The sequence below is a fragment of the Dama dama genome, chromosome 2 (assembly GCF_033118175.1).
Source record: "Dama dama isolate Ldn47 chromosome 2, ASM3311817v1, whole genome shotgun sequence".
Lineage (NCBI taxonomy): Eukaryota > Metazoa > Chordata > Mammalia > Artiodactyla > Cervidae > Dama > Dama dama.
In genome coordinates, this window is record NC_083682.1 from 14,567,173 (window position 1) to 14,594,824 (window position 27,652).

Here is a 27,652-nt window from a genome sequence, read left to right on the forward strand (position 1 = left end):
TTAAATACAGCTTTATTGGGAGCAGGCCGTCGTCCCCGCAGCAGCCAGCTCCCACGTATACACAGTATACACAGCCCCGCCAGCACCCAGGTCCTTCCGTCCTTCTACAGTACCCGGAATGCAAAAGAACCAAACACAAGAGGGGCTCTGTCCGTGACAGTGTCTAGCGCCTCTGAGAGCCAGCACCCAGGCCGAGGATGTTCAGGACCTTCCACCGGTCCTCAGCTCCCCACCCCCGCCCCCCACGGCAAGACCTGCGAGGCTGGGCCCCTGGAGTCAGTGCACTTGACAGGCAGACCCTTGCTGGTGCACGCCCCACCCAAGAGGTGGCTGCAGCCCCCAGCACGTTCCTCTTCTTCCACAGACATGAGAGATCACCTTAACTTTTTGCTCCGTCACCAGAAACCTGTGCCTTCAGGCTTCTCTCTGCTCATAGAGAAGAGTATGTTCTTGGAGAGTATGGTTGGATGAGTGACGTGGTCCCAGACAAGACATACCTCCCAACTTGTCTTGCTCGTACTTCTTTTCAAAGGGAAAAAAAAAAATGGTAAAAGAAAAACATCACGACAGAAAAGAGCATTGAGATCCAGCATGTGTCAGGAACAAGATTGGTTGTCCCTCCTTAAAATGATTCCTCAAGCCGCTCTGCTAGGGGCCAGACGCCCCCACGGACAGCCGCTCCCTTCCCACCCACCTTTCTGCACGTCCCCGCGCCACCTCACCTCTCCTCACCAGGGAGCGGTGCGCCGAGCGCGGGGTGCGGTGCTGTCGTCAGCTAGCGGGAGTCCACCTCTGCCCTGCAGCCCCCCAGCATTCACTCAGGCAGGAAGGGGGTTTCTCCTCTCTACCTTCTTCAAGGGTGACAGCAGCCCAGCCTAAGAGACCCACCTGCCCTCTGCCCCCAGCGGGAGCTTGTTCAAGGGCTCAGCCAGGGTTAGACCAGGATTAGAATACGGTCCCAGGCTCGCTGGCTGGCCCGCTGGTCTGCAGACTCTGACTTACAGGGAAACCCGATACAAGTGCTGACTGCCTTTCCCAGGGAAGACACTTGTTTTGCTGTCGCCTCACTGAGGTCCAGGACTCGCCACCTGCCCTCAGAACCAGAATCTCTGGTGTTCGTGCTAGCGCAGCTGCACCCTCAAGAAATACCCTGCTCAGCCAAAGAAGCTCTTAGCCCAAAGCATCTTCCCACTTGGAGCTGTAGGAAATATCCTGGTTTCCATTCCCCTACTGTGTCTCTGAGACAGACAAGTCTCCAGCAGCACCAAGGGCCTCTGGGTCAGCTAACTGATTGTTGCTGCCTCTTGAAACCTGTCCCCAAGGCACCTGAAGAGAGAGACCCTGTCGCATTTGGGGGCCTGGGGGATGGCCAGGCTGTGGGAGGCAGGAAGCAGGCACCCTAGTTCATCTCTGCGTCTGGGCAGCTCAGTCTATGGAGGACGACAGCTGGGGCTGCTGGAAGCACCAGGGTCACCACTGCCCTGGGGAGGGAAGGGCGTGTACCCAGAGAGCAGACCTGAGGTAGCAAACAGAGAACCCCATTATCCAACTGCAGAAAGTGTGGCCTGCGATGCAGTGGGATGGTCCCCAGGGCAGACCACGTGCAGCTGTTCAGACGATGTCCACCTGGATGTTCGGCACCTGGCCCTTCTGGGAGTGTCCCACGTCCCTCCAGCAGGGTAAGCACCATGGCCATGCTGGTTTAGGATAACGGCCTTATTTATACCTGCCTCCCTGGAGGAAGAAGCCTTCAGAACTGACGCCTCCTCCTCGCTCCCTAGGGTGACATGCCCTCAAAGCCTAGCCCTCGAGACAGCAGACCCTTCCAGATCACTCTTCACTGCTTCAGCAACAGAGCCTGTCACCCCTTGAAAGCTTCAGTATCTCTTTTGGGTGATCGGATCCCTCGTGAAGAAGACAACAGTCTCCGTGCTGCCCGCCTGCCTCCACCTGCAAAGCCTCAGAGGACACTGGCATGCAAGCCCTCCCACTAGTGTGGAGACCAGATGACATGGGGAGGAGAGGGGGCCCTCGGAGGGATGGCTGAGAGAGGAAGGCAGATGCACCCAGGCGGCTCCCCGCCCCTGCACACACCTCGTTCCACATGGAGTGGCCCAGGCTCCAGTTACACCTGCCCTGCCCCTGCCCCTCGGCTCTGCCCACCCCCAGCCAGTTTTCACTGTTCAGTCCCGGTCAGGCAGGAAAGAAAGTGGCTGAAAGCACCATAAACACCTGCCTGTTCAGAGACGGCTCAGAGCCCTGGGGCCCCCTGAGGGTGCCAAGCTGCTGGGCCGTGGCTCTTCCAGCAGCCTGCGACCTCCCTGCAGGGGGCTGGTCCCTGAAGTTCTGCTGCGAGGCGCCCGTCCATCCTCCTGTCCCTGGGAGGCTGGGCCCGCGCCTCCGGCCCAGCTCCGCACCCCTCTGAGCTTCGCTGTGAGGCTGGCCCCGGAGGAGCCGGGCGTGAGGTAGACTGTGCCTTAGTGACTTCGCTTCCCCGCCCAGGTCCTTGTCCCTGGATGTGGGTGACCTCGTGGCCTGGGCCCCGGGCCGCTGCCTTGTGTGGGCAGCTGGCAGGGAGGCGGCAGCATGACGGCCGACAGTGGGCAGGAGGGCCGCTGGCTCAGCACGGCCTCAGGATGCAGAAGTCCAGCTCCTGGGGCTTCCGGCGCAGGTCGCACTGGTCACGCGCCAGCAGCCGCCCTCCGTGGCCCACGCACTTGAGCGGACGCCGCTTGAACCCCCGGCCACAGCTCTTGGAGCAGGGCGACCAGGCGCCCAGCTCCCAGGTCGGACAGGGCTCCCCACAGCTGCGCGTCTCCACCGGGCGGTGTGCAGCGTCGCAGGTGGATGCCCCGCGCTGCCCCGGGGACCCGCGACAGTCCACCGGCCGCCGCTGAAGGCCGCCCCCACAGCTGGCCGAGCACGGGCCCCAGCTGCCCGCCACCCAGCGCGCGGGGGCCCGGGCGTCCGGCTGCTCCACCTGGTTGGAGAGGCTGAGGACGCTGTTGTGGTGTATGGAGGGCGCCCGGGGCTCCTTGGGCAGGTAGAAGGAGTAGCGGACCCGCGGCGGCGTCATCTTGCCCACGGAGAGCACCTCCACCGTCAGGGGCTCCAGGATGGGCCGCGAGGCCTGCAGGCTCTCCACCGCGGTCCCCGTGCCGCTGTAGCGCAGCAGGCTGCCCTTCACCACCAGGTCCCGCTCCACGGCCGACACCACGAAGTGCCCATTGAGCAGGTATTTGCCTTGGCTGTTCTTCAGGGCCAGGTAGTTGTCGTCTCCGATCAGCCCCTTGTAGCCGCGCTGGCGGATGTCGATGCTGGAAGCGCCTGCTGGGATGGCCACCACGAAATTGTAGCCGTGCCTGCAGTGGAAGGACGCGCGTTACAGGGCTGCAGGCCTCCTGACCCCACTGCCCTCCACCCCGAGATCAGTTCCTCTTCCCCAAACCCCCGGCGCTCACACAGGTGACAGAGCCCATAGCCTGGCCCCGTCCAGGGTCACACAAACCAAGTGGTGGTGAGACTGCCTCACCCACAACCAGATCCTTCAGAGGGAGTGGAGAGGAAGGAGGAGCAGCAGGTGGGGGGAGGCTGGGGCTCTGCGGGGAGGTGTGTGTGCATGCTCAGTCACTTCAGTTGTGTCCCGACTCTGTGCAAGACCGTGGACTGCAGCCCGCCAGGCTCCTCGGTCTGTGGGATTCTCCAGGCAAGAATAATGGAGTGGGTTGCCATGCCTTCCTCCAGGGGATCTTCCCCACCCAGGGACTGAACCCAGGTCTCCTAAATCTCCTGCACTGTCAGGCCGGCTCTTTACCACTAGCACCACCTGAGTGCAGGGAGGTTCATGGCCCCAGAGTCAGGGACCGCAACCAAGCCTTGACTGGGGTGTCAGCTCCCTGGTGACTACAAGCGAATCAGACTTTCTGGGGTCCACGGCTCATCTACACAATGAGCAGGTTAAAAGAACTGATGTCTTAGGCTCCTTCTGGCCCCACTAATCTATGAAAGGGACACCTGCCATTCAGCTGGTGAAGCAAGTCAGAGAATCTACCTTCAATTCCCCACTGGGTCTCCCCTGCAGGTCCGACTACAACAGCATTGGCTCCCAGTGTCCAAGCACCCAGAGAGGTTGCACCCAGGGCTCGACAGAGGGCACCGTGTCCGGGGCACAGTGGAGGCTCCTGGACAGCCATCAAGGCCTTCCTACCAGCAGCATGTGGACCCCCAAGTTCTCAGAGCCAACCACATCCCCTCAACTGAGACAGCAGGGGCTCCGCTTGCCTCCTCTTCTCCCAGAGAGTGGGTTTGGACTTTCCAAGGAGCACAATCCCCTGAAAAACAGGGACTGTGCTGGACCTTGCAAAGCCAGGAGCCCAGGCTCTGCTGGGACAATTCTCTGGATGATCCAGGCACCCATGTCCCAGGGAGGGGGCTCCCTCGAGCCAGCTGCTCACTCCCCCATCTCCCTGAAGTTTAGTGCCATTCTTGCCTTCATCCCATCCCAAGGCCAGGGCCTCATGCTCAGGAATCAGGGAGACTGTCACATCTATCCCCAGGTACCTTTTGCTTTTTATCAACATCAAGAACATTTAGTGAGCATTTATTATGCACCAGGTACTATGCTAAGCATGTTACTCGAATTAATTCCCTTAACCTTCACAACAGCAGGACTGGAAATACACTAGCACCATACTCACTTTACAAGGGGGTAAATCTGAAAGCCTAGAGATGGCGTCACTGGACCAGGGTCATTCAGAAAGTGGGAAATGGGATCTGAACTCAGGTCAGTCTCACTCTAGAACCCAAGACGGGCCCTAATGACTTTACTATCTCCCTAAATATCATCTCCTGCTAAGCAGGGTCCTACTCAAGACTCCATCTTTGTTGGATGAATGAATGAATGAATGAACATCACACTCACGGGCAAGCATGAGTGGCCTCCACAGCAAGGGTGCTGGCCAGGATCTGACATTTAACCCATCTAACCCACACTTCCGGGGCCTGGGGGGTAACTCCTCCCCTCCCGCCCCCATCCCTCCTCTCCCTGCCCTGGACACACCCCCAGGGCCCAGAACTCACATGGGCTTGGTGAAGAGTCCTGACACCTTCTTGCAGCTCTTATTGTCTCCTCCACATACCCCACACTTGTCGAACTTCTTTTTGGAGCCCAGGTTCCCATCACAGCCCGCCTTGATGCACTTGCCCTGGACGCAGACTGAGGTGGAGTCTGGGGTGCAAGGCGTGCCATCCACCACCTGCAGGGCCCCCCGGGCAGGGAGAAGAGGAGCAGGGGCAGCTCAGCCCAACATTCCCCAAGACTGTGTCCCCCCACCCCCTGGCCTCCTGCCCGGGCTCACCCACCTTGGGAGCCAGCACGTAGAAGTAGCCGGTGCCGTTGGCTCGGCAGATGAGCTTGCACTTGTCCCGTGGGGAGACGCCCGAGTACTTGGGCACCCAGGCCACGGCCAGGGTGAGCCGGTTGGTGCTGTGGTTGTAGCCGTTGAAGGCCTCGCACTGCTCCTCCCGGAAACTCTTACCAGAGGCTGGGGAGGGAGGAAGCACATGCAGGAAGCTAAAGGGAGGGGCAGTCGGAGAGAGGGCAAATAGGACCCTGCCCCGTGTGGTTGCTCAGCCTCCCTTGGCTCTAAACAGCTCCTCTCCACCCTCGGCTGAGTGGTCCTCATCACCAAATCCACCCCATCTCAAAGGACCAATGCAGGCTGGGACCAAAGGATGCAGGATACAGATGATAATGCATCCCCCAGGCAATGTGCCACCTTTCCCAGTGGTCCAGCCTTAAATTCCCTCTACAACAGGAATCCTAAATAGAAGTCTTCAGTGACCTATTGAGACTGTTTGCAGAATGTTCCTAAATGCATAAAATACATACATAGATCACAAAGAATACCAATTATATTAACACACAACAATCAATATATTTTGAAACATATTTGTGATGCATGTGCTTCCTTGTTAACTCATTACATAACAAGATTCAAAGATGAGTCTAAAAAACAACCAGAAGATCTTCCCTGGAGGTCCAGGGGTTAAGACTCCAGCTTCCACTGCAAGGGGCGAGGGTTATTTCCCTGATTGGGAAGCTAAAGGTCCTACACGTCATGCCACACAGACAAAAAAATAAAATTAGGTAAAATACTTTTTTAAAACTTAAAAAAAAAAAACACTAAGTGTGAAGTGGTGGTGAGCACAAATGGCATTTTGAGAAATCTGCCACAACTGAAAATATGTAACATATGAAAATACCTGGGATTTATAGTGGTGGCAGAGCCACAGACCAGCAATATAGTTTGTTGCCTAACTAAGAGAAATACTAAATTTTAGGTGGAAAGGTTAGCTATGTATATATATACTAAATTTCTAACTGTTTAAATTTTAGATTAAAAAGTTAATAAATATAGAGATGTCATCTTCCCCCCACCCAAGTTCAAGAGGCTTGGATGAAAAATTCCTGCTCATATGTAAGTAAGAACCATCTCTGAGTTCTAAGCTGGGCTGTATCTATTCCAGTCTCATAAAAATAGCAAGAAACTGAGAATGTGGAAAAGATGTAATTTACTTTTATCCCAGCAAATTACAGAGAGCTGATCATGGTCTATAGGAAAGTCAAACAAGGGATATGTAACAATTTTTCTTTTTTTTTCCTAAACCATTTTATTTTCATTCTACTATTGTTATTGCAAAGGATTATTCTTAGAAACCAAATAAATTAAAAGCTAACCTGTCTAAAAGAATTCCTGCTTATGAAGATAGGCTTGTCAGTGCTCAACTAAGAGGGTTCTAGTGTCCTGTCCCCCTTGGACCATTTAGCCTTCCAGCCTCAGCCTCAGAGGATAACAGCCCTGGCAGAGGTGAGTGGGCAGAGAAATGATACCCTGAGGTACCTCTGCACATGCAGACTCTGCCCCAGGGGTGAGGACCTCAGTTGAAGTAGCTCTGGGGCCTCCAGCCCACCTCCCCAGCCATGCCACGGGCACCCCCTCCTCACCCGAGCTGGGGCAGGACTCCAGGTTGCAAGAGCGGTATTTCACCCTCACCCCCTCACAGTACTTGCCGCCGTTGGTGGGGGTGGGGTTGCTGCACTGCCTCCGGGCCAGCTGCACGCCCCCTCCACAGGTGCGCGAGCAGGGGCCGTAGGGCTCCCACTTGGCCCAGGAGCCGTCCACCTGCAAGGAGGGGACTGTTACACTCCTGCAGGGTCCAGGCGCCACACCCACACCGGGATCCTACAGGAGAGCTACACAGGGACAGCCTCCACCATCCCAGCCCACCAGAACAAAACCCACTTTGTTTCCGTGCCCGGGACACACACCACACTGTAGCCTGGAGATGAGCAAATGGCCACTGCTCTCAGTTACAAGCCAGGCCACACGGGAGGACGGGGCTCCTGGCTGTAGAGTCAGTCAGGGACGCTCCACCTGTGCCCTCACCACGTGGGTGGTCTTGAGCAAAGCAGAAAAGCTTCCTTAAGTTTCAGGTGTTTCATGTGCAAAATGGAGCCAGCACATCTGACCTCAGGCATGAGGTCAGGTGGAAGATTGAAATGATGTGTGATATTTCCTAGTACCTCACAGTAGCTCAAGGTTCTTCTTTACATATTGTTAGTGTCCTTACAAGAGTCTCTGGATCTAAAGTGGCCAGTAAACCATGTCACGATAGATATCCAAATAGTCTCATCTGTAAGATTTCTAGAATTCAGACTTTTCACCAAACCAGATTGGTTGTCACCTCAGTCTGGGGTTGCATTTTTGAAAGTTTTGTTATAAGCAGATGTAATGTTTGGGTTCAGAGGAGATAAAGAGAGGAGACTATTAAGCAATCCTCAAAGTCTCTTTGGCTTTGGGGTGAATTATGCAGTGTTGTTGTACTTTTCAAGAGGGTGGAGAGAGGAGAGAGAATTTATAGTCTTCATTATGTTTTTCTTAGGATGACAGTAAAGTTAAATTCTCGGCACTGAAAACACATGGGTTGGGCCACAGGGGCTGAGGCCCCACTGTACAGGCTGGGGTGGAAACACGGTCACAGATCATCCAAAGCCACCAACCCAAGAGGAGATAGATACTATAACTGATGTAGGTACTCAGAGCATTTCGCCCATCTGTTCTCTGTCAGAAAGTTTCTGTTTCATTGTTGCCAGCGTGTCTGTTTCATCCTGCAGAAGAACACTTTCCCTTAACCCTGCTTTCTCCTCAAATCAGAGCCCACACCAACTCAGCGCTCCCCTTCCTCAGCGAGTCAGCTACACCTGCTCTTTCTACCTGCTGCCTCCTCTGTGCCTCGCACACAGGAGCCCCCTGGCCAAGGCAGCAGTGACCCCCTAGAGACTGAAAGAGTCCATGCCCAGGCCTGTGGTCCCCAGTCTTCAATATTTAACTTTGCTCCTGTGGCTTCTGAGATGATGCTACATCGTTTTACCTGGCATCACTTCTTCCTGCACGCTCCTACAGGAAACACTCCTGCCATGCGCCATCCAACCACTCATTTGCCCAGTATTTATTGAATTGTTACTAGAAGCAAATCTCTGCCTTCAGAGCAAACACATCCCAGCAGGGAAGACAAACAATAAAAAGAAGCCTGTGTGCCTGCCGTCAGATGGGATTGAAGCAGGTGGGGTAGAGGGAGGTGGGGCTGGTCCTGGCAAGGTGGGCCGGCACCACTGGGGATGGGAGAGAGTCAGATGCCACGGGGGGGTGGCTGAGCCCAGTGAATACAATGAACAGGGACGGGGCAGGGGAGTGTCTGTGAAGGAGTGATTCCAACGCTGGACCACCAAGTCTTCACTCAGTAACAGGCTGGTGAGGATCTGAGATGCGTGAGGGACGATGGAAAGATGGTCAGATCAATGGATGGACTGTACATAAAATGGACTTGAAGAATTGCTGGAGTGCAGAAGCTAGAGGCAGTTAAGCTGGGGGAAATGGGGCCTCAGTGGACAGAGTAGGATTCTTGAACTGAGGTCACTGGGGTGATTAATAAGCTCTGTGCTTTGACCCTGACTGTTGAGGGCAGTGACCCCCTGAAGAGCCAAGGTAGAGAAGGGACAGTCTGTTCAGAAGTGAGGTTGAGGACAGAGTGGATTTGGCTACTGATGGGCTGAGAGATCCAGAGCGCCTCTCACATCACATTTGCTATACCCAACATCCTCTTAACCTATCTCTTTACCCTCCAGACTCTTCTTCCCAAGAGAATGAACCGGCCATGACTGGCCTGTCCTCAGGAGCTCCCAGCCTCTGTGCAGCAGACGAGGGGTCCAGGCAGCCTCGGGCTGGTTCCAAACCACCCTCTCAAAGATGTCCCTGACGGAGCGCTGATCCCCACAAGCCTCCAGCTCAGCCCACCTTCCGGACTCAGCCCCATCTCTGCCGTTGAGACCCTACTTAACCCTCAAGACTCTCTCCCGGTCACCCTCCTCATCAGTGCTTTTTCAGGCCCCCCCCCCATCATCAGTGGTCTCTCACCCTTGTTCTCTACAACATATGTCATGCTCTGTCTCAACATACAGCGTACACGCCTCCACCCCTTGGATGACAGTTACATTTCTAATTTCCCCACTAGACTGTGTGCTTTCTGACATGGCCCATGTTTTCTTTGTTTTTCTGACCACCCAGAACAACCCAGAATACAGTGGGTTGTTGCCTAATGAATGAAGTTTTAATTAAATGTATATTCCCAGAACAGAAGATTTTACAGAATTCTGTACCAAACCCATCTCAGGGAAATTGATAAAGTATTTGATGAATGCTTTTTTTGTCATGTTGCCTCTGAGTACATAAAAACCCCAAGGCAAGCTCTCCTATGGCCAGGGCCAAGGCAGAAGATGGATGGACAGTCCCCATCAGGATCAAGGGAGAGGGTGGACCTCCTGCCTGGAAAAGTGCCAACCCCTTTGCTACCCCAACCCAAGATCTGAAAAATATAAAACTCTTACTATATTCAGAGAGTATAGTTCTGGGTTTTGAATTTGTTCTGGTTTGGTTGGTATTCCTGTTTATCAGGAAAAAAATAACTTTCATTCATTTATGTTTCAACTTCAAAAACAACCAATCACAACAGAAACTGAAGCTAAGTTCAGGATATAACAAATGAGCCTGGTGCACCTCGGGCTCCCTGGCCGTGAACTACCCAAAAAAGGTAGAAATGAAGAGCAGATCATGAGCCAGTCGGAGCTTCGGGGGCTGGAGTCCGGGTCCCGAGCCCCTCCATGGGAGATGGGGTGCAGTTCAGGACTGGGAGGTAGGAGGCTTGCCAGCTTCCCTGACTGGCCACATCATTTTTCTCCAGTCTCAGAATCAAGAAGAGGACAGGGCCACTGCCAGTCATGGAGACACACACAGCAATCTGTGCTGAGGCTGGTCCCCTGGGGAGGCTCCTGAGCACCCCCCACCCCCGACCCTCCGTGCGGCGGCAGCCCACTCACCCGGTACTTGCTGAGGTTGTGTCTCTCCACGCAGGCCCCCTTGAGGCAGAAGCGGCCCTCGCCGCAGCCCGTGCCGTCTGCCCAGGGGAAGTGGCGCGTCTGGCACACCATCTGGCCCTTGGCCTTGCCCGTGCACCACAGCTTGGTGCAGGACTGCATGTAGGGGCAGGGTTTGGAGCCCACACCGAAGGCCAGCTCACACTGCTGGCTCAGCGGGTAGCTGGCGCCCGGCAGGTCCTCGGGCAGGGAGACGGGCTTGCTGGGCTGGTCCAGGAGGCAGTCTCCTGCGGGAGCCGAGGGTGTTCATCAGGGACGGGCCCGGAAAGGCGGCCATGGCCAGCGTGGGGTCTCGAAGGCAGGGAGAGGACGAAGCCAGGGACACGGAATGGGCCCCGCCAGAGCCCGGCTCTTTGGGTCGCGAGTGCGGTGGGTAACAGAAGACAGATGGGCCGGGCGGCCCACCTCCCCAGGCCCCGCTCACCGTGCCCACTGTCCAGAAAGTCGGTGACGATGGCCGCGCTGCAAGCTGACCAGGGGTTGGCACGGTCGATTTGGATGAGTGTTGGGGACATCATGTGGTTGCCCCGGAGCTTCCCGAATACCTCCTCGCACACCTTCACATTGTCGTGGGGCATGTTGAACACGTGACCTGCAGGGGAGACAAGGGGCCTCAGAGGGTGGCCGGGGCATGGGCGACCCATGCGGTAGGCCCACCCAGAAGAGAGAGCCACTGCTAAAGGGCCTCGAAGGAAAAAGACAAATGCCCACCCCTGCTCAGAGCAGCCAGCGCACACCCAGAGGGAGCAGAAGGGAGCCCTGCCCTCTCGACCCCCACCCCGAGAGCCCTGCGTACCCAGCTCGTGGGCGGTGGTGAAGGCCGAGGGCAGCCCATCATCCTCGATCACAGAGCAGCTCCTCTTGGGGTCGCACATGGTGCCCACATCGGCCATGCCCAGGGTGTCACAGGTGGTGGCCCCACACAGGTCCTGCCAGGGCAGGGGAGAAGCAGAGGCCAGCAGAAGTTAGAGATGTAACATGGAGACCCATTGAGAAGAAAGGGCACTCAACCCACTCCCAGGGCACATGGGCCCATCACCTCCCAGCCAGGCCCTTTGCCCAGCGGGTTGTGGGCTGCTATTTCTGGAATCAGCCCAGGCCTCAGGAGGGAAGCTTACTGGCTTGTGAGCTGAGAAGATGCTGCCCAAATCCTACCCAGGGAAGCCCCGGGGAGGAAATCAAGGGGCCATAATTACACGAGAAGGACCACTGCTTCCTAGAGAGGCTACCTTCCAGCCCAGGAAGTGGGGACTCCCCAGCTGGGTGAGGTTCTGGTCGTGGCTAACTGGGCAGAGGGGGTGGAAAGCCAGCGCTCTCCGAGCAGAGTCTGCTCTGGGAGCCTGGGTCCTCGATGGGGGATGGACTTCAGACAACCATGAATTAAGCTCAGACTCTCAGCCAGCGGGTCACTGGCCAAGGACCCGCCCTGCCTGAGGCCCAGCTGCTATGGCTGGGAGGGGCAGAGAGAGGCAGATGCAGGCCCAGATCTAAACCCCACTCCACTGGCCATAGAGCTCAGGGGACCACAGGCTTGACAGCCGCTACGAAGACTATACATTACAGGGGCCATGACCTGAGCAGGAAGGGCTGTCCCTCTTTTTGTAATGAAACAAGCTGCAGCGGGCCAGGGCCTCCAGCAGCCCTCAGGGAGTGTATCCCACAGGGCTTGGGAGCACCGTGGGCCAGTGACACGCCAGGGACCTTGGCACCCGAGCGGGATGAGAACAGGACCCCTGTGCACATTCTGATCCTCCTGAAAAGACACTCTGAAGAGGTGATACTGATGCTGTCTGTGTCCTATCCCTGCCTGCACTGCAGAAGGCATTAGGCTGTTTACAAGAAGTTTACGGGCAGCATCTCACATGCCCCAGCACAGGCTGAGGAGGCAGAGGTGTTATCACGCACATCTGCTGAGGGTGGAGCCTGCGACTCGTGATCACATCTCATCACGGTGGTGACCTTGGGTCTGCACCTGACGCGCAGAGTCCTGGGAATCCTCCAACCCAGCCCGGAGTAGGGCTTTCGGCACCACCCTCTACAGACGCCCTCTTCAGACGACCCTGAAGCTCGGAGATGCTCAAGCCCCAGCCAGGACCTGGGGTCTGGACACTCAGGCTCCTTCGGCCTCATCACTGCCATTCACCCAGCACCTCGAGAGCCCCCCCGGGGGAGAAAGCGCTTCTGGTGTTTCCCTGGGGAGCCCAGCGGCTCACACAGCACACACACAGAGCTGTGCTCGGCTGTATGTCTCTAGGGGTGTGTGCATGTGTGTGAGCGTGCACACCCATGCCGATGTGGGGAAAATGTAGGCAGCCCGGAGGCATAAGTGGGGCCAGGGGGCATGGGAGGAAATGCGGTCATAGTACAGAAAATCAGCAAAATTTAATCTCGAGCACTTAGAGGTTTACCACCTGAGCAGTCAGGCTTGGCTTCCCACAATCAGGTGACAGTCACAGCTCCTCACAAGTTCACAGGGCTTCTGGCCAGAGAACCCCCAGGGGATCAGACCAAACCAGAGGACACCCGAGTCACTGGTGGGTGAAATGCGTCTCACCCTGGCTCACAGCACCTCCGCCCCTTCTTCAAGCCCTGCAGACACACCTCAAATTCCGTCTCTTTCAAGTACCCTTTCCTCATCAAAGGCTCAGAAAGCTCTCCTTTCTGCCCCACCCGCGGCCCCTGAGTTCTGAAACCCAGAAAACACCTGCTGACAGGACACGGCAGGAAGCAGGGAAGAAGCTCACCTGACCAGTGGTTCAAGGACCGTGGCCACCGAGGAGCAGGCTGGGTGGACAGAGTGACCTGGGGACAGAGGACGGAAGGGAGACAGGAATGGAAGGGAGGCAGGAAGGCCCATGCAGGGGCAGAGTGAGGGGACACGGGAGCACAGGACTCCATAGAGGTGGTGACCCCTGGAAGTTCCAGCCCAGCAATCACAGCCTGCAGGGACAGCCTCTGCCAGACAAGCGTGTCACACTGTCCCAGGCTGCCATGGGTGCCCTGCACTGGCCTTGAGTGGGAGAGGGCAGGACCAAGAAGCCTAGAGGCTGACCCTGACCCATCACAACACAGATGTGTCACACTGTCCCCAGATTACCATGGGCACCCAGCACTGGCCTCATGTGGGAGAGGGCAAGACCAAGAAGCCTAGACCCATCACAACACAGACATGTCCCTTCAGGCAAGTCCACCTATTCCTGGGCCTTGCTCCCCTCCTGGAAGGGCCAGCTCACACTGAGAACCAAGACAGTCCAAGTGCTCTGAGCCTCTACCCCTTGTCAGCTCAGAGGTGTCAGCCCCTCTGGCCTCTAGGTTATAAAAAGAACACTCAGAATGGTCTACTTGCAGAATGGAAGAAACCTAAGGCCGATCTTGTCTGCCGACACACACTATGCAGCTGATAAAAGTGACTCACAGAAACGTGAAGTCACCCACAAGGAGACTCAGAGGACCAGCCCCTGCCTTGCTCAGTGGAAGAGGCCGGAGCAGAGCGAGAGCTCAGGCCAGGGTCCAGCGGCTGCTGCAAAGCCCGCCTCTGCAGCCCGGAGGCCCTGGAAGCTGAGAGCTTTCTCCTTGCCCTCTCTTCTCTCTTGTCCTCCTTCCTCTCGGGGAGGCAGGTTTTCTCTGCAGCAGATGTGCCACTGCAGGCCCCTCCTGGCCAGGAGCAACCTGTTCTTGCCATCAAGAAACCCCAGTTTCTCTGGATCAAACAAGAGGAACAAGGCAAGAGCCGGCAACCTTCCTGAGGGTCGGGGTGCAGCCAAGAGCGGCCATGCTGCAAGAACCAGCCTGTCGCTGGGGGAAAACCACCTGCTGGGTGTCAGGGGCTCTGCCAGGCCCTCAGCCCCGAGTCAGGACTCAGAGGGACTCTCGCTGGGCCTCCTGCTTTCAACGCCCACGGGTGACTGTGCAGGGCCCGCCGTGCCTGCCTTGTGGCACTGAGTCTCCACCCTTTTGGAAGGATCTCACACGCACTCCAGCTGTCTTAACCGCTTCACACGAAGCACTTGTCTCCAGAATCAGAGCCGCTTCTGGGTCCTTCCACCTGCAGGGTGCCGGCACCGCCCAGTCCAGTCACCATCTGCCTCACTATTTCTGGGGACTTGCCGATTCCTCTTATAGCCACAGCCACTTTCCCAAAGGACCCAAGAATCTTCTTGGCCAAGAACCTAATCCTCCTGGATCATTCTTCTCTGTCTCTTTTTATAACAATAATTTAGGATTGGAGCCACAATTTGAAAACAAATAAGGATAGCACCTCACTCAGTTAGGTAAAGAATCCACCTGCCATGCCTACAATGCAAGAGACCCAGGTTCGACCCCTGGGTTGGGAAGATCACCTGGAAAAAGAAATGACTACCCACTCCAATATTCTTGCCTGGGAAATCCCGTGGACAGAGGAGCCTGGCAGGCTGAGTCCACGGGGTTGCAAAGAGTTGCAAACGACTTAGTGACTGAGCCACCCACACCGCTGCCACCTCACAGGGCTCACCCTTTTCCCCCAGACTGTGAGCTGCACACACACCACCCCTCCCGACCAGTGTCCTCCCGCAGTCCTCCTTCCACCTCGTCTCACTTTCCCCACCATCTACTGAGGTGCTTGTTGTTTTCCGGCAGCATGAAGAGAGGGAACGACAGAGGGTGAGATGGTTGGATGGCATCACCGACTCAATGGACATGAGTTTGGGTAAACATGAGTTGGTGACGGACAGGGATGCCAGGCATGCTGCAGTTCATGGGGTCGCAAAGAGCTGGACATGACTGAGTGACTGAACTGAGACTGAACTGTATAGCTCAGGAACTCTACTCAATGACCTGTGGTGACTTACATGGGAAGGAAATCCAAAACAGAGAGGATATACGTATACCTGTGGCTGATTCACTTCACTGTACAGCAGAAACTTACACAACATTATAAAGCAGCTATTCTTCAGTAAAAATTAATTTAAAACATCAAGCACAGTAAACTTTTTAATGTGGCAGAAGACACATGTTCTGATGGAGACAGCTTTCCCGCTCACATTGAATTTCTGGGCATGAGAGCCCACACTCATGGTTGCAAGTCACATCACAGCTTCCAAGAATTCTACCCACAGTTCTACACAGCCTCTCTCTCATTCTACAGGTGAGGAAACCGGGGCTCCAAGGGCTATGATGACTCCCTGCCAAAGCCAGGCCACTTTGAAGTAAAGAATGGAGATAGAATCCACACCCTGGGACACCCAGGGCAGCAAGGCCTTTAGTCTGAACAGAATCATGTGAGCTAGGGCTCAGTTCACCACTGGTGAGACCACCTGCACTGGTATTAACATGGCCCCTGTAGTCGGTTGCCCATCTGAATCTCTCTCATGCGTCACTGGAGTTCCTCGTCAAACTCAAAACCCACTTCTGTTTGCAATCCCCAAGGACAAGATGGCCTTGCTTTGCTAGAAGGAAAAGAATCTGTCCGTTCAGGGTCTGGGCAGCCTGACTCAGGAAGCCTGGTGAGAAGAGGCTGGCGTGTCCTACCAACTTGTATCCGCAGGTTCTGTTCCCCCAGGTCTCCTGCGTGGCAGATGGATCATTTACTGCCTGAGGCACCAGGGAAGCCTGATTCTGTTCCACCAGAATACAGATCCCTTGAGATGCATGGATCAGTGTCTCAGCAAGAGATGGAGGGAATCAGACAGGAAGGCCCTCAGCGAGGAAGCAGAGGAACCCACAGTTTGCAGGGGACCAGACTGTCTCCAAAAACCATCCAACAGTCACTAGCATTCACGTAGCAGATGCTGTTCTAAGCACTCCACCTGCTTGTTGTTGGACTCCTCACTGCAGCTTTGTGAAGGAGATGCCACAACCAGGCCCCATCTACAGATGAGGCCTGGGAGACCATGCATAACCAGCCCAGGGTCAACAGTGAGCTCGAGGTGAGATGGGGAAGGAGGATCTGAGTGAGGGCTGAACCCAGGCCGTGAAGTCATGGAGCCTGATCCTCCCCAGGCCTGTGTGCTGCCTCTGGGGCACGAACACTCCAAGAATGAAGGGGCTGGGGAGGGGCTCAAGAGGACAAGGTGGTCCACTCCAGACCCCTGCCCCCCAGAGCTCAGGCTGGTCACCAGTGGGGAGAGGCCGGGAGAGACCTGGGCAGAGGCGAAGCAGGCTCAGCGGCCAAGAGTGCTCTGGGAGAGGGGTCTGTGCCTGGCTCCTGACGCCATACTGACACGCCGAGCCCACCCCTGTGGTGCACCAGGGCAAAGTCAGAGGCAAAGAGCCTCAGTGCGATGCCAAAGAACCTAAGGCTCCCTCTCACAACTCTTTTAGGCAACAGCCTCAAGCGATGGAGGAACGATCCACCAGAAGGAAGGTGAAACCACCTGAACACCCAGGGTTCTGTGGTCATCCCACCCCATGAATGACAGCAACGTGCAAGGTCCCATCAGAGGGGCTACACAGATGCAGGGAGGCCCTGCCTGAAGGCAGTTTACACATCCCTGGGACTGGCCACTTTGGAGTCCAGAGTCTCCACACACAGTGAAAGTGTCAGGGCATACCTGCAAGGGGCAGAAGGCTTCGCAGCAGGGCCATATTAAACCTAAGCTCCAGCCAGGGGCCCACCCGCAATAACTGGACAACGGCAAACACACAGTGAGACTGAGGCAATGATAGTCACAGGGCACCGATTCTGGAACACTCAGTAACTCATCCCCTCAGCAGCCCTGCACAGAATCATTATCCCTGTTTTGTGGAAGAGGATAGAGAACTTCAAGCGGCTGATACATTCAGTGTCATGACTAAACATGCAAGCACTGAGATCCCAAGTCAGCTCCGCCCGCCTCCATGCCTGTGTTCTTTCCATCACTCCACGCGACCCAGGCAAGTGTCACAGCAAACAGCTGTGAGACGTTCAGAGGCAGGGGAGGGGCAGGACCCACAGGGGACAGACCTCGCTGGCTCTCCTGACTAACCAGTGTCTAAAAACGCAAAGAAAAGTTTTCAGTGCACGTTCCTCCCTCCAAACATCCCCCCCACCCTGGCCCATCACCCTTGGCTTCCTTATGTGCTGTAAGTGAGAAACGGGGCAGAAGAACCATCTCCTACAGACGGGGAGAACTGTCTCCCCTCTGTGCTGTCTGCCTCCTCCCTCCCTGAAGGAGCGCGGCTGAGTTTCCATTTAGTGATCAAGATTTACAAACTGTTAAATACCAAATTTACAGCTGTCTCTCTCTCTCTGCTAACATCTTCCTCCAAGGCTTGACTTCAAAAAAGATCCTGACAAAAGACAAAAATTCTAATTCCAAAAGATACACGCTCCCCAGTGCTCACAGCAGCACTATTTACAACAGCCAAGACATGAATGCAACCTAAAATTCCACTGTCAGATGACTGGATAAAGAAGATACAGTCTCTATATACAATGGAATATTACTCAGCTATAAAAAAAAAAATGAAAAAAAAAAAAAGAATAAAATAATGCCAGTTGCAGCAACGTGGATGAATCTAGAGATTGTCATACTGACTGAAGTAAGCCAGACAGAGAAAGACAAATACCATATGATATCACTTACATGTGGAATCTAAAATATGATAAATAAACTTATTTACAAAACAGAAATAGAGCAAGAGACATAGAAGAAACTTATGGTAACCAAAGGGGGACAGGGTTAAGAAAGGGATAAATTAGAAGTTTGGGATTAACATATATACACTAAGATATATAAAATAGGTAATTTTACAATAAGGTTTTACTGTATAGCATAGGGAAATATACTCAATATTTTGTAATCATCTATAAGGGAAAAGAATCTGAAAACGTGTATATATATATATATATATATACACACTCAGATATATGTATGGCTTCCCTGATGGCTTAGCAGTAAAGAATCCACTTGCCAATTCAAGAGCCACAAGTTCTTCCTGGGTCAGAAAGATCCATCCTCCAGAGAAGGAAATGGCAGCCTACTCCAGTATTCTTGTCTGAGAAATCCCATGGACAGAGGAGCCTGGCAGGCTACAGTCAGTCCACGAGGTCACAAAGGAGTTGGACTTGACTTAGCGACTAAACAATAACGATAACAATATATGTACATATATAAATGATTCACTTTGTTGTATACCTGAAACTAATACAAGGTAAATCATAAACAAAAACAAACAAACAAAAAGATCTTGACAAAATTATGATTCTTTTTATTATATTGATAGATATGTATGAAAGACATTTATCATTTTACTATTAGCCTTTTTGTCTGAACACTAAATTTTACTGTCATGTTGCATCTAGTTCATTATGGAAAGAACTGACCTCTATTTCAAATAAGACTCCGGAATGTCGATCGATCCTATGCAGTGTAGGATACAGATTTGTTGTTCAGTCGCTAAGTCGTGTCCTCTCTTTGCAGCTCCAGGGAATGCACCCACCAGGCTCCCCTGTCCTTCACTAACTCCCGGAGTTTGTTCAAGCTAATGTCCATTGAGTCAGTGATGCTATACATACACATCTATGCTGTACATATACACATGGTATACATACACATCCCCACAAAACCCAAGGCCAGAACAGGAAGACGAGTGCCAAGCTTGAGATGTGAAAGGAAGAAAGGTAAGAGCAGGAGTTAGGAGAGGAAGAGGATGACAGAGACCCTGCCTTGACGACCTTACAAGAGGAAGAAGAGAGCTTGGAGGAAATTAGGGAAGGGAGCAGCTAAGGGAGCAGCATGCAGGGTACTCAGCACACTCAGGAAAAACAGGTACATGAAGAAATAAGCGGGCAAACCCTGCAAACTACAAACCCTAAAACATGTCAGTCCCAGGGAGAAGACATCACAGGGAGCAAACTAGAGCAGGGACTGGAGGAGCAGGCCTCCCACAAGAAAGAAGCAAGCTTCCTGTCCCATCAACACCACCTACTTCCTTCCCGCCAGTCCTTCCATCCAGCATCTGTTTGTCCCTTGTCCTCGGCTTCTGCACTCTGGCGTTAAAGAGAATGATTTGGCCTCCAGCAAAGAGGGATCTTAGTCTTCTCCAGGGCAGTCACACCACCTTGTATTGGTTGTTTCCTTGTTGGAGGTCCCTGACACACGGTGAATTCCTGGGGGCCAGAGGCCACATCTTGCAAGTATCTGTTATCTCCACAGCCCAGGAAAGCACTGCAAGTAATAGATGCTCAGCAAGCGTTAAGAGAATGTATGGATAAATGAGTGGAAGTCAGCCAACTGCAGAGCTACCCAAAGTGCACAGGCATCCAACCTAAAGAAGAGAGAAGACCCAAGGAAGTGTGATCCCACTGGACCTCTGCCCAGCAGAGCGGAAGCCATAGAAACTTCTCCTCATAGAAATAAAAGTCCACGCAGAACAACTGGCTCTCATTCTCCACAGATCCTGGTTCCAATTCCGTGTGACCTCACCCCGCTGTTATGAGCTGGAAGCTGATTGCTTTGCAGAATCCAACATGCACTCTTCCTCCAGGAACTTAGACTCATTCTGAATCTTTAAGGAAACTCCTCAAATTGTCAAAATCCTTGCTGTGTGATCCATGGTTCCTCCTTTGTGGACAGTAAAGGATCCTCCCTGGGTCTCGTCTTCCCAGTGTTTTGATTTCAACGCCCCACATCCCTCCCTCCGCCTGCCAAGAGGACAGCAGGCTCCCCACAGCCTGGCCCAGGCTTGTTTCCACCACTGCAGCACTGAGAGGTTGGAAGGGAGCTCCACGTCCGCCCGTCCAGCCCTTCTCCTGCTCTTCGCCGGGCACCCCAGAGCACCTGGAGCTCCCCAGAGCTGCTCGCCCCTTGTCATCACAGGAGGAAATACGACCCGGACAAGCCCGACCTCTCCCTAACTGCTTCCACCCCGTGAAAAACACAACTGTGTGATCAGAGACAATCACACCATTTTTCCACTATCTCCAAGAGAGCCAAGAAATAAGTGACTCTAAATGTGCCTGTCAGTTCAAGATCCTTTAGAGACAAAAGGTAATTTACAAAATGAGCGCATTTCTAAAAATGTTTAATCCAAACAAAGTATATATGGCTTCCCAGATGGCATTAGTGATAAAGAACCTGCCTGCCAGTGCAGGAGATTTAAGAGACTCAACTTTGACCCCAGATCGGGAAGATCTCCTGGAGGAGGGCATGGCAACCTACTCCAGTATTCTTGCCTGGAGAATCCCAAGGACAGAGGAGCCTGGCGGGCTACAGTCCATGGGATTGCAAAGAGTCAGACATGACTAAAGCAACTTAGCATGCATGTATAATTCTTTTCAAATTTTAGTTTGAAAAAGCATTAATTACACCAATATTCTGATAAATATAAGCAGAGAAGCTCACACATCCAATTTAAAGGATTACTCCTGACCCTTACAAAAGTAAAGAATCTGCCTGCAGTGTAGGAGACCTGTGTTCAATCTCTGGGTTGGGAAGAACCCTTGGAGAAGGAAATGGCAACCCACTACAGTATTCTTGCCTGGAGAATCCAAGGGACAGAGGAACCTGGTAAGCTACAGTCCATGGGGCTGAAAGAGTCGGACACAACTGAGCGACTAACACAATAACTTACAAAGTGAGACAAAAGTCCCTCTTGTGTTGGCGCAGAGAGGTGGCTCCAGACTCCTGGAGCCCATGCCGGCCTCTGTCTAGAAAGCGCAGCTGTGTGCTGGCGTTCTCATCTCATACTGTATCTTCCCCCGGGAGCTCAGGAATGAGCCATTCCTAAGACTCTGAGAACGCGGCAGGCCCCAGAGTCTGTGCTGGTGAGGAGGTGGGGGAGAGACGTTTGCTCTAAAGCATAAAGCACATATCTGCAGGATGGGCCTGCCAACACAGCCTCCCCACTCTCTGGCTTTGCCCTCACGATGCCTAAGGGAAAGACAGCTTCTAAGGGGTCACACCGCACACACCCCTGCTTCTGACCCAAGTGGCCACACATCTTGTGTCCATTATGCGTGGCCAACAAGGCCCCCTGGGAGGGGGGAATCTAGCCCACACCAGCAACAAACAGAAGCTGTCACGCTGTTTGATTGCTGCTACTTTACAAGGCAGATCCTTCCGATAGCATGACCTACACTCCTGCAGGAATCCTGTTCCCAGGACTGGTTCCAAAATTGAGCCACGCCACGAGGCGGCGGAGACACAGGTCTGTAACATTAGACCAGTGAGCAACCTTCACAGGGCATCCCAGGTAGTAGGTAGGCCAACAGCTGCTTTGCCCATTAAGAGATCCTGTTCTTGGCCTCTGCTCTCTCCCCAGCCATCTGACTGCTGAGCTGGTCTGTGTGCAGAGGTCGAGGCCTCCTCCCTTGCAGCTTTCCTGTGACTCAGGCAGAGCTAGGAGGAGCCGGGCAGTGACAGCTCCACAGACCTCAGTTGGAAGAATGAGCACAAGGAAACAGATTCGGGCCAAAGACCTCCCTAGAGGAGCCAGGTGGTGGGAGGAGAAGGCTGGGAAAGGAGGAAGTTCAGCCCCAGGAAGGGCCCAGCTGTGCCAGCTGGGTCAGTGTGGAAGGCTCCTGCCCCAGCCCCGTGTGCACCAGTCCACCTGCATTCAGCAGAGACTCAGGACCCCACAGGTACCTGAGGGCTCCGTGCCATCCCCAGAAGGCTGTGGTTATGACATGAGCCAAGTGAGAGCCTGGCACTGATTCAAGCCCCAGCTCCCAGGGTCCGAGGAAGCAGGTCACACTGACGCCCTCTTCCCTCGCAGTCTCTCATACCTGAGAAATTTCAAGAGTCTGACAACTCAGCACCCAATCTATGAATCTAAAATGTCAATAGATCCATAGCACCAAAGGCTTCTCTGATCTGCTGTTCTGACCTTTCTAATCCCCAGACTCAGTGCCTTTCCAGCCCTGCAGCCGGGATCTGCGGACTCTGTCACTGAGCTGACTCCTTCTGCGCGGCCGGGGGTGGGAGGTGGAGCCTTCACAGGACGTGCCAGTGAGCCTGCTCCTGCGGAGCTACCTCAGGGAGCCCAGGCCCCCCATCCCCCGACCTGCCAACAGGGATACGGGACAACTCAGCTCAGCTCCGAGCGAAGCTCCACTTGGAGCTCCAGGCTCCGAACTCTCTGACTACTCTGCCTGCTCTGAATGGGCCTGAAGCCCCTCCGAGAGGAGCCAGACCCCGTGCTGCCCGGGGAGAGAGAAGCAACAAAAAGAGAAGGCTCCCTTGTACGTGAGTCTGCCCTTTCGCTGCAACCCACAAAAAAATCCAAACGAGCCCCCCACCCCAATCCAGACCTCCCAGGCCCAAGACAGAAAGAGGACTGCAACGTGCTGCCCTCGAGAAGAACAGCGAGCGCTCAGCTCCCAGGTCCCGGAGCAGAAGAAGGAAGGCTGGGAAGGAGGGTCCGGAAGGACTCGGACGCCCCCTTGAAGGAGAGAGCCGGACTCTCCAACACCATCCTCGGGGCGCCTCCTATTGGCCGTGCAGACCAACCGCTGCACCGGGGCGGCAACTTCCTGGGTCCCGGCCCCTCGGCGTCATTGGCCGCGCCGGGCCAACACCTTCCGAAGGAGCGGGTGTTCCTCCTACCGCCCACGTGCGTCCGCATGCAAGCGAGTCAGAGCTCTGCCGAGGCTAGCGGCAGGCTTTCCCCGAAAAGCCCAAGTGGCAGTCGGAAGAGATCAACGAAATTCAAACTCGGAGGTGAGGAGGTGACTGCGCAGCATAAAGGACATTCGGAGAGTTAAGGGCGGGCACTCCCGCTCCCCTCCCCCCCAAAATGGGGGCTACCTGGGTCCAAAGAGATGACGGGTCGACTCACCTGCCGGGTGAAGAGGATGGCCGTGTCCCAGTACTCCGGGTGCTTGTCACTCACTTTGTTCAGCTTCTTCTGCCACGCGCAGAAGTTGCGCAGCGTCAACGCCGCATTGCCCGTGACCTTGGGCCCCGTGTCGCGGTCTCCGAGAAGCAGCACCTTGACCACGACGATGTTGATGGGGTTGAGGATGCTGGGGTGGCGGTACAGCCGCGCCGCGGTGGCCAGCAGCGTCAGCAGATAGTGCTCCAGGTCCGCGCCGTGGAACTTGACCATCGACTCGTCCGCCACCACCAGCGTCTCCACGTATCGCGGGATAGAGACGAAGCGTTTGGCGCGCCCGGACCTGCGTCGGCTGCGAGCCTCCCCTAAGCCGATCCGCCGAGGCGTGTAAGGGTCCAGGGCCCGCAGGATGGCGGGGTTCCAGCCTGAGCCCACCCCGCAGCGAGACGTGGGATCTCCTGGAGGCCCGCCGGGGGCGCCCCGGCGCTGGAGGAGGTGTGCGCCCTGGCTGTTGCGCTGCGCCGCCGGCGCGCTGGTGTTGGGCAGCGGGCTAATGACATACTCGGCGCCCCGGTAGCCGAAGGCTCCGCGTAGCCCCCCGCACAGGCTCAGGGCAGCGAACGAATCTGGCTCGGCATTCACGTCCCCAGAATAGAAGCAACGTCTCAAGTCCGGAGAGCTGCGGATGAGTCCCTGGAGGGGGACGCCCAGATGCTCAGTGGCAAAGGCGGGTGCCAAGAACTGAGCATCTGGCTTCAGGTGTAGGTAAAAGTCCTCCTGAAACGCTGTGATCTGAAAAATGAGTCCCTGATCCCCGGAGTCCTCGGGACCCTGCCAATAGTAGTGGCGGCCGTTGATGTCCGGGTCTAGTCGGATGGGAACCACCACCTCCCGCTCTGGCTCTGAGCCGCCAGCGGGTGCCCCGGCGAGAACCAGCATTAAGATGCCCAGCGGAAGCATGGCGCCGAGCAGCGCACAGCCGCGCTCTCGGAAGGGCCCGGCCCGGCTCCCCGGCCGCCGGCACAGTCTCCTTGCAGCCCGCACACCGGAACCACCGACGCCCCGGGCCGCCCGCAGCTCCCAGAAAGGAGAACCCCAGGGAGGGAGACTCCTCCCAGAGCTGTGAGCGTGCACCGGGCAGCTCGCGCCTCCTACCTGTGCCTTTCCAAGCAGAGCGCGCCCAGGGAGCTTAAGTACAATCGCTGTCAAGTGCAAGGACGAAGATTTGCAGCGGAGAGCTAGAGGGAGGTGCCGGCCGCTTCTCCGAACCCCAGCGGTTCGCAGCGCCTCAAACCAGGAGCTGGGCGAGCCTATTAAAGGCCCCCTCCTCTTTGGACTGCCCAGTCAGCGCTCTCCCTCCCTCCTCTCCCAGCCTCCCAAAGCTTGCAGCCTCCTGGGGCCACCGAAGAACTCGATCCCGCCTCCCGAACACAGAGCCACTTGGCGGGGAGGGAGTGGCGTTGCGCTGAGGCAGGAGGCGTGGGCTGGCCAGAGCAACCAGCGGCGGAGTCTGCATTTGCGTCCGGCCCCAGTGCCCAGAGCATCAGTCCGGACCCTCGGCTGGCTGCGCCCTGGGTCTCAAGGCAGTTGGGGTCAGGAATGCAATATGAAGACTGGAGGCTAACCCCCTCTCCCAGACCCACCTCAGCCCTCCCGTTGCAATTTCCTCATCACAGTGTCCCCTAAAAAATCCAGAACCAAGAATTGCCCCTGTACATGTGCTACTGCTGCCAGAAGGGCACATTCTGGGGCCTATGGAGAGCTTGTTTGGAACCCATGGCTGCCCGGGCCACGGGTGGGCAGGATGGGCTGGTACCAATGGTTCGTTTTCAAGAACTTTGCCAATCAGCTGTTACACAGTTGTCACTAACATTTTAGTTATGTGAACTTATAAATCATGTGTAATAACAAGCCCCATCACGTCCTAATGATTTGAGCACAATTATCTGTGCTCTGGAGCCTGGGGGATCATCACCAGTCCTCCAGGACAGACCCCGGCACCTTGCGGGGGAGGTGCAGAGAGGAGAGCAGAGGGTGAGGGTGGGAGGGCAGGACTGAGCGGTGCCCGTCCCACATCACCCCGTGCAGGGGCATCATGACAGAAGCTCGGACCAGGTCCTGTGGGAGTGTTCATACCGCTCAAGGGGGCAAATGCTGCCACCCAGGACTGGAGGGGGTTGGGTGATGGAGAGCCATATTTAGCACTGACCAGCAAGCACACCAGTGCCCAGGGATGTGGAGAAAAGGGTGGTCTTCCTGCCAAAGAGGGGCTGAGGCACTGGTGGACAGTGGAAAAATCATCAAGAAAAGGTACTTTCTGGGACTTCACTGGTGGTCCAGTGGCTAAGACTCCAGACTCCCAATGCAGGGGGGCCCGGGTTCAATCCCTGGTCAGGGAACAAGATTCCACATGCCACAACTAAGACCCAGAGCAGCCAAATAAATAAATGAAAATAGACATTTTTTTTTAAGGGAGCATCCTCAAAGTATTTCTTAGAAAAGAAAGAAAGAGTACTTCCTCCCTGACTTTCTCTCCTGTGATCCTTGACCAAACACAGGAAGGACACTGGAGTGAGAAGCTGAGGGTGTGCAGTGCCATCAAGTCACGAGTTCGAGCTGACTTTGAGGGGAGTCTGGGAGCCCTGTTTCAGGCTCTGGGCCCCAAGGTCCTTCTTAGCTCTCAGTAAAACCTACGTCTTTCTTCTGAGAAGGATGGAGGGCAAGTAGAGCAAGGAAGGCTATCCTGTCTCTCCTGAGACCTAGAAAATCTTTCCAAAACCAAAGGGCTCTGGGTTGAGCCTGTAAGAGGAGGAGCAGGAGTGGGACAGTGCGTGAAGATCTGAAGCATGAGAAGGGGGTGTGCGGAAGAAGTTTGGAATTTTCTTAGGAGAGTGGCTGCTGGAGTCAACAACTCTGCTGTGGAAGGGAACGCTGGGACTAGTCCCAGAAAGAGCACTTTCTGCCCATTATTCTCTCCCCGTAAAGGATCCGGGCGCAAGAGCCCCCCTGGGGCTTTGGAACAGGAAGAGTGCTCTGGTGCCCACTATTCTCCTGGGGCCCCGCTTCAGCTGAGATGTGTGGGGCTGAAATTCATTATGTGAATGAGTAAGAGATGGTGTTTACGCTCTGGAAATGAAAGGGAGAGTGTGCATGTGGAGGTCTGTGAGAGAGAGAGTTCACGTTGACAAAGGCCTTCTGTGTCCAAGTGTTTAAAGAGGGGCTGTAATTAAAGAGAAACACAGACAACCAAGGGCGATCATAAGTCACCTCTTTAGGGCAGGCAATTGTTTTCCTACATGCAGCAGTTTTAATGGTGAGTTACAAGGTTTCCAATGACATTTTACGTGATCCATGGGGTTTGGTAAGGACTGTGATGTGTCACTAGCGATGACGGGCTCAGAAGAAGAAACCCTTCTCCACCTGTTGGCCTCATTTCCCCTTCCCCAGTCACACCTCAAGCACAGAAATGGGCCATGTGGACATCCTCAAAGGCGTTGGTGTACACTGAGCCCTTACTCTGCGCTTAGCACTACACCAATTTTCATGTGCGTCTTTTTCTGTGACCCTGGTCTCTCCCCTCTTGGGGAGCTTCACTCTGTCCAGTTGCTCTTGCCAGGGGTTCCTAAGCAGGGTTGAGGCTCTAGGAGAATGCAGGTTGAGCATTCACTAGAGTAGAAGTCAGGAGAACTCCACATGGACCCTCCGTTTCCATCACTTATCTGATTCTCTGACTCTGTACACTCTCATCTGTCAAAAGAAGAGGGACCGCCCACCATCAGAGGTCTTCAGTCAGAAGACTGCATTGGAAATCTCAAGTCTAGATACCATCTAAGATCACTTCCATATCAAATACTGAATGACCGCTGGAGGCCTGTGGAAGGCAACAAGAGCGCGGTGACTGAGAACCCAAGCTCAGAGGACCCCATGTGCGTCCTGACTCCACCCCATCTTAGTTGTGCCTGATTGGGTGAGTTACTGTACCTCCTGAAGCCTCAGTTTCTTCATGATTAAAATTAGCATACTGATACAAACCATGTCCTATACTCATTTTGAGGATTAAATAAGTGAATTTTTAAAAAGTGCTCAGAAGTGCTTGATGCATCATAAAAAAGCATTCTTAAAGTTATCCAGCAGTGCTGTTCGTATTTTTATTGTTGCTGTGTTAGTTGCTCAGTCTGTCTGACTCTTTGTGGCCCCATGGACTGTAGCCCGCCAAACTCCTCTGTCCATGGGATTCTCCAGGCAAGAATACTGGAATGGGTAGCCATTCCCTTCTCCAGGGGATCCTCCTGACCCAGGGATCAAAGCCAGATCTTGTGAACTGCAGGCGGATTCTTATTATTTTTATTACTACCAAGCCTTACTTGATCCTCCAAGATGCTTCCATCATCACCTTCTGGGGTTTCTGGTATTTCTATTGGGAAA

The 27,652-nt window shown here is 54.6% G+C and overlaps 2 protein-coding genes across 2 annotated transcripts in view; one reads left to right on the plus strand and one right to left on the minus strand.

Annotated features, from left to right (window-relative positions):
* On the minus strand, window positions 1-27,318 carry ADAMTS15 (ADAM metallopeptidase with thrombospondin type 1 motif 15). The gene is made up of 8 exons (XM_061166552.1): window positions 23,231-27,318; window positions 11,289-11,421; window positions 10,917-11,084; window positions 10,436-10,719; window positions 7,007-7,184; window positions 5,362-5,543; window positions 5,080-5,255; window positions 1-3,362 (listed from the first exon to the last, which is right to left on the minus strand). Exons 1-8 carry the CDS (start codon window positions 24,185-24,187, stop codon window positions 2,621-2,623), a joined length of 2,820 nt encoding a protein of 939 aa, XP_061022535.1. The 5' UTR covers window positions 24,188-27,318; the 3' UTR covers window positions 1-2,620.
* ADAMTS8 (ADAM metallopeptidase with thrombospondin type 1 motif 8) overlaps window positions 24,186-27,652 on the plus strand; it is a 42,950-nt gene continuing 39,483 nt past the window's right edge. The window contains exons 1-2 of the mRNA XM_061159036.1: window positions 24,186-24,349; window positions 24,401-24,570. Of these exons, the coding sequence (XP_061015019.1) occupies window positions 24,186-24,349; window positions 24,401-24,570 (334 nt within the window). The remainder of the gene's footprint in view (window positions 24,350-24,400; window positions 24,571-27,652) is intronic.

Bases quoted from the DNA above. Each gene is read 5' to 3' on its own strand.
- ADAMTS15 (XM_061166552.1), bottom strand. From the start codon at position 24,187: ATGCTTCCGCTGGGCATCTTAATGCTGGTTCTCGCCGGGGCACCCGCT. The intron at 10,720-10,916 runs GTGAGCGGGGCC...CGGCTCCCGCAG, and splicing joins CTTTCTGGACAGTGGGCACG to GAGACTGCCTCCTGGACCAG. The intron at 3,363-5,079 runs GTGAGTTCTGGG...CTTCCACTGCAG, and splicing joins GGACTCTTCACCAAGCCCAT to GCACGGCTACAATTTCGTGG.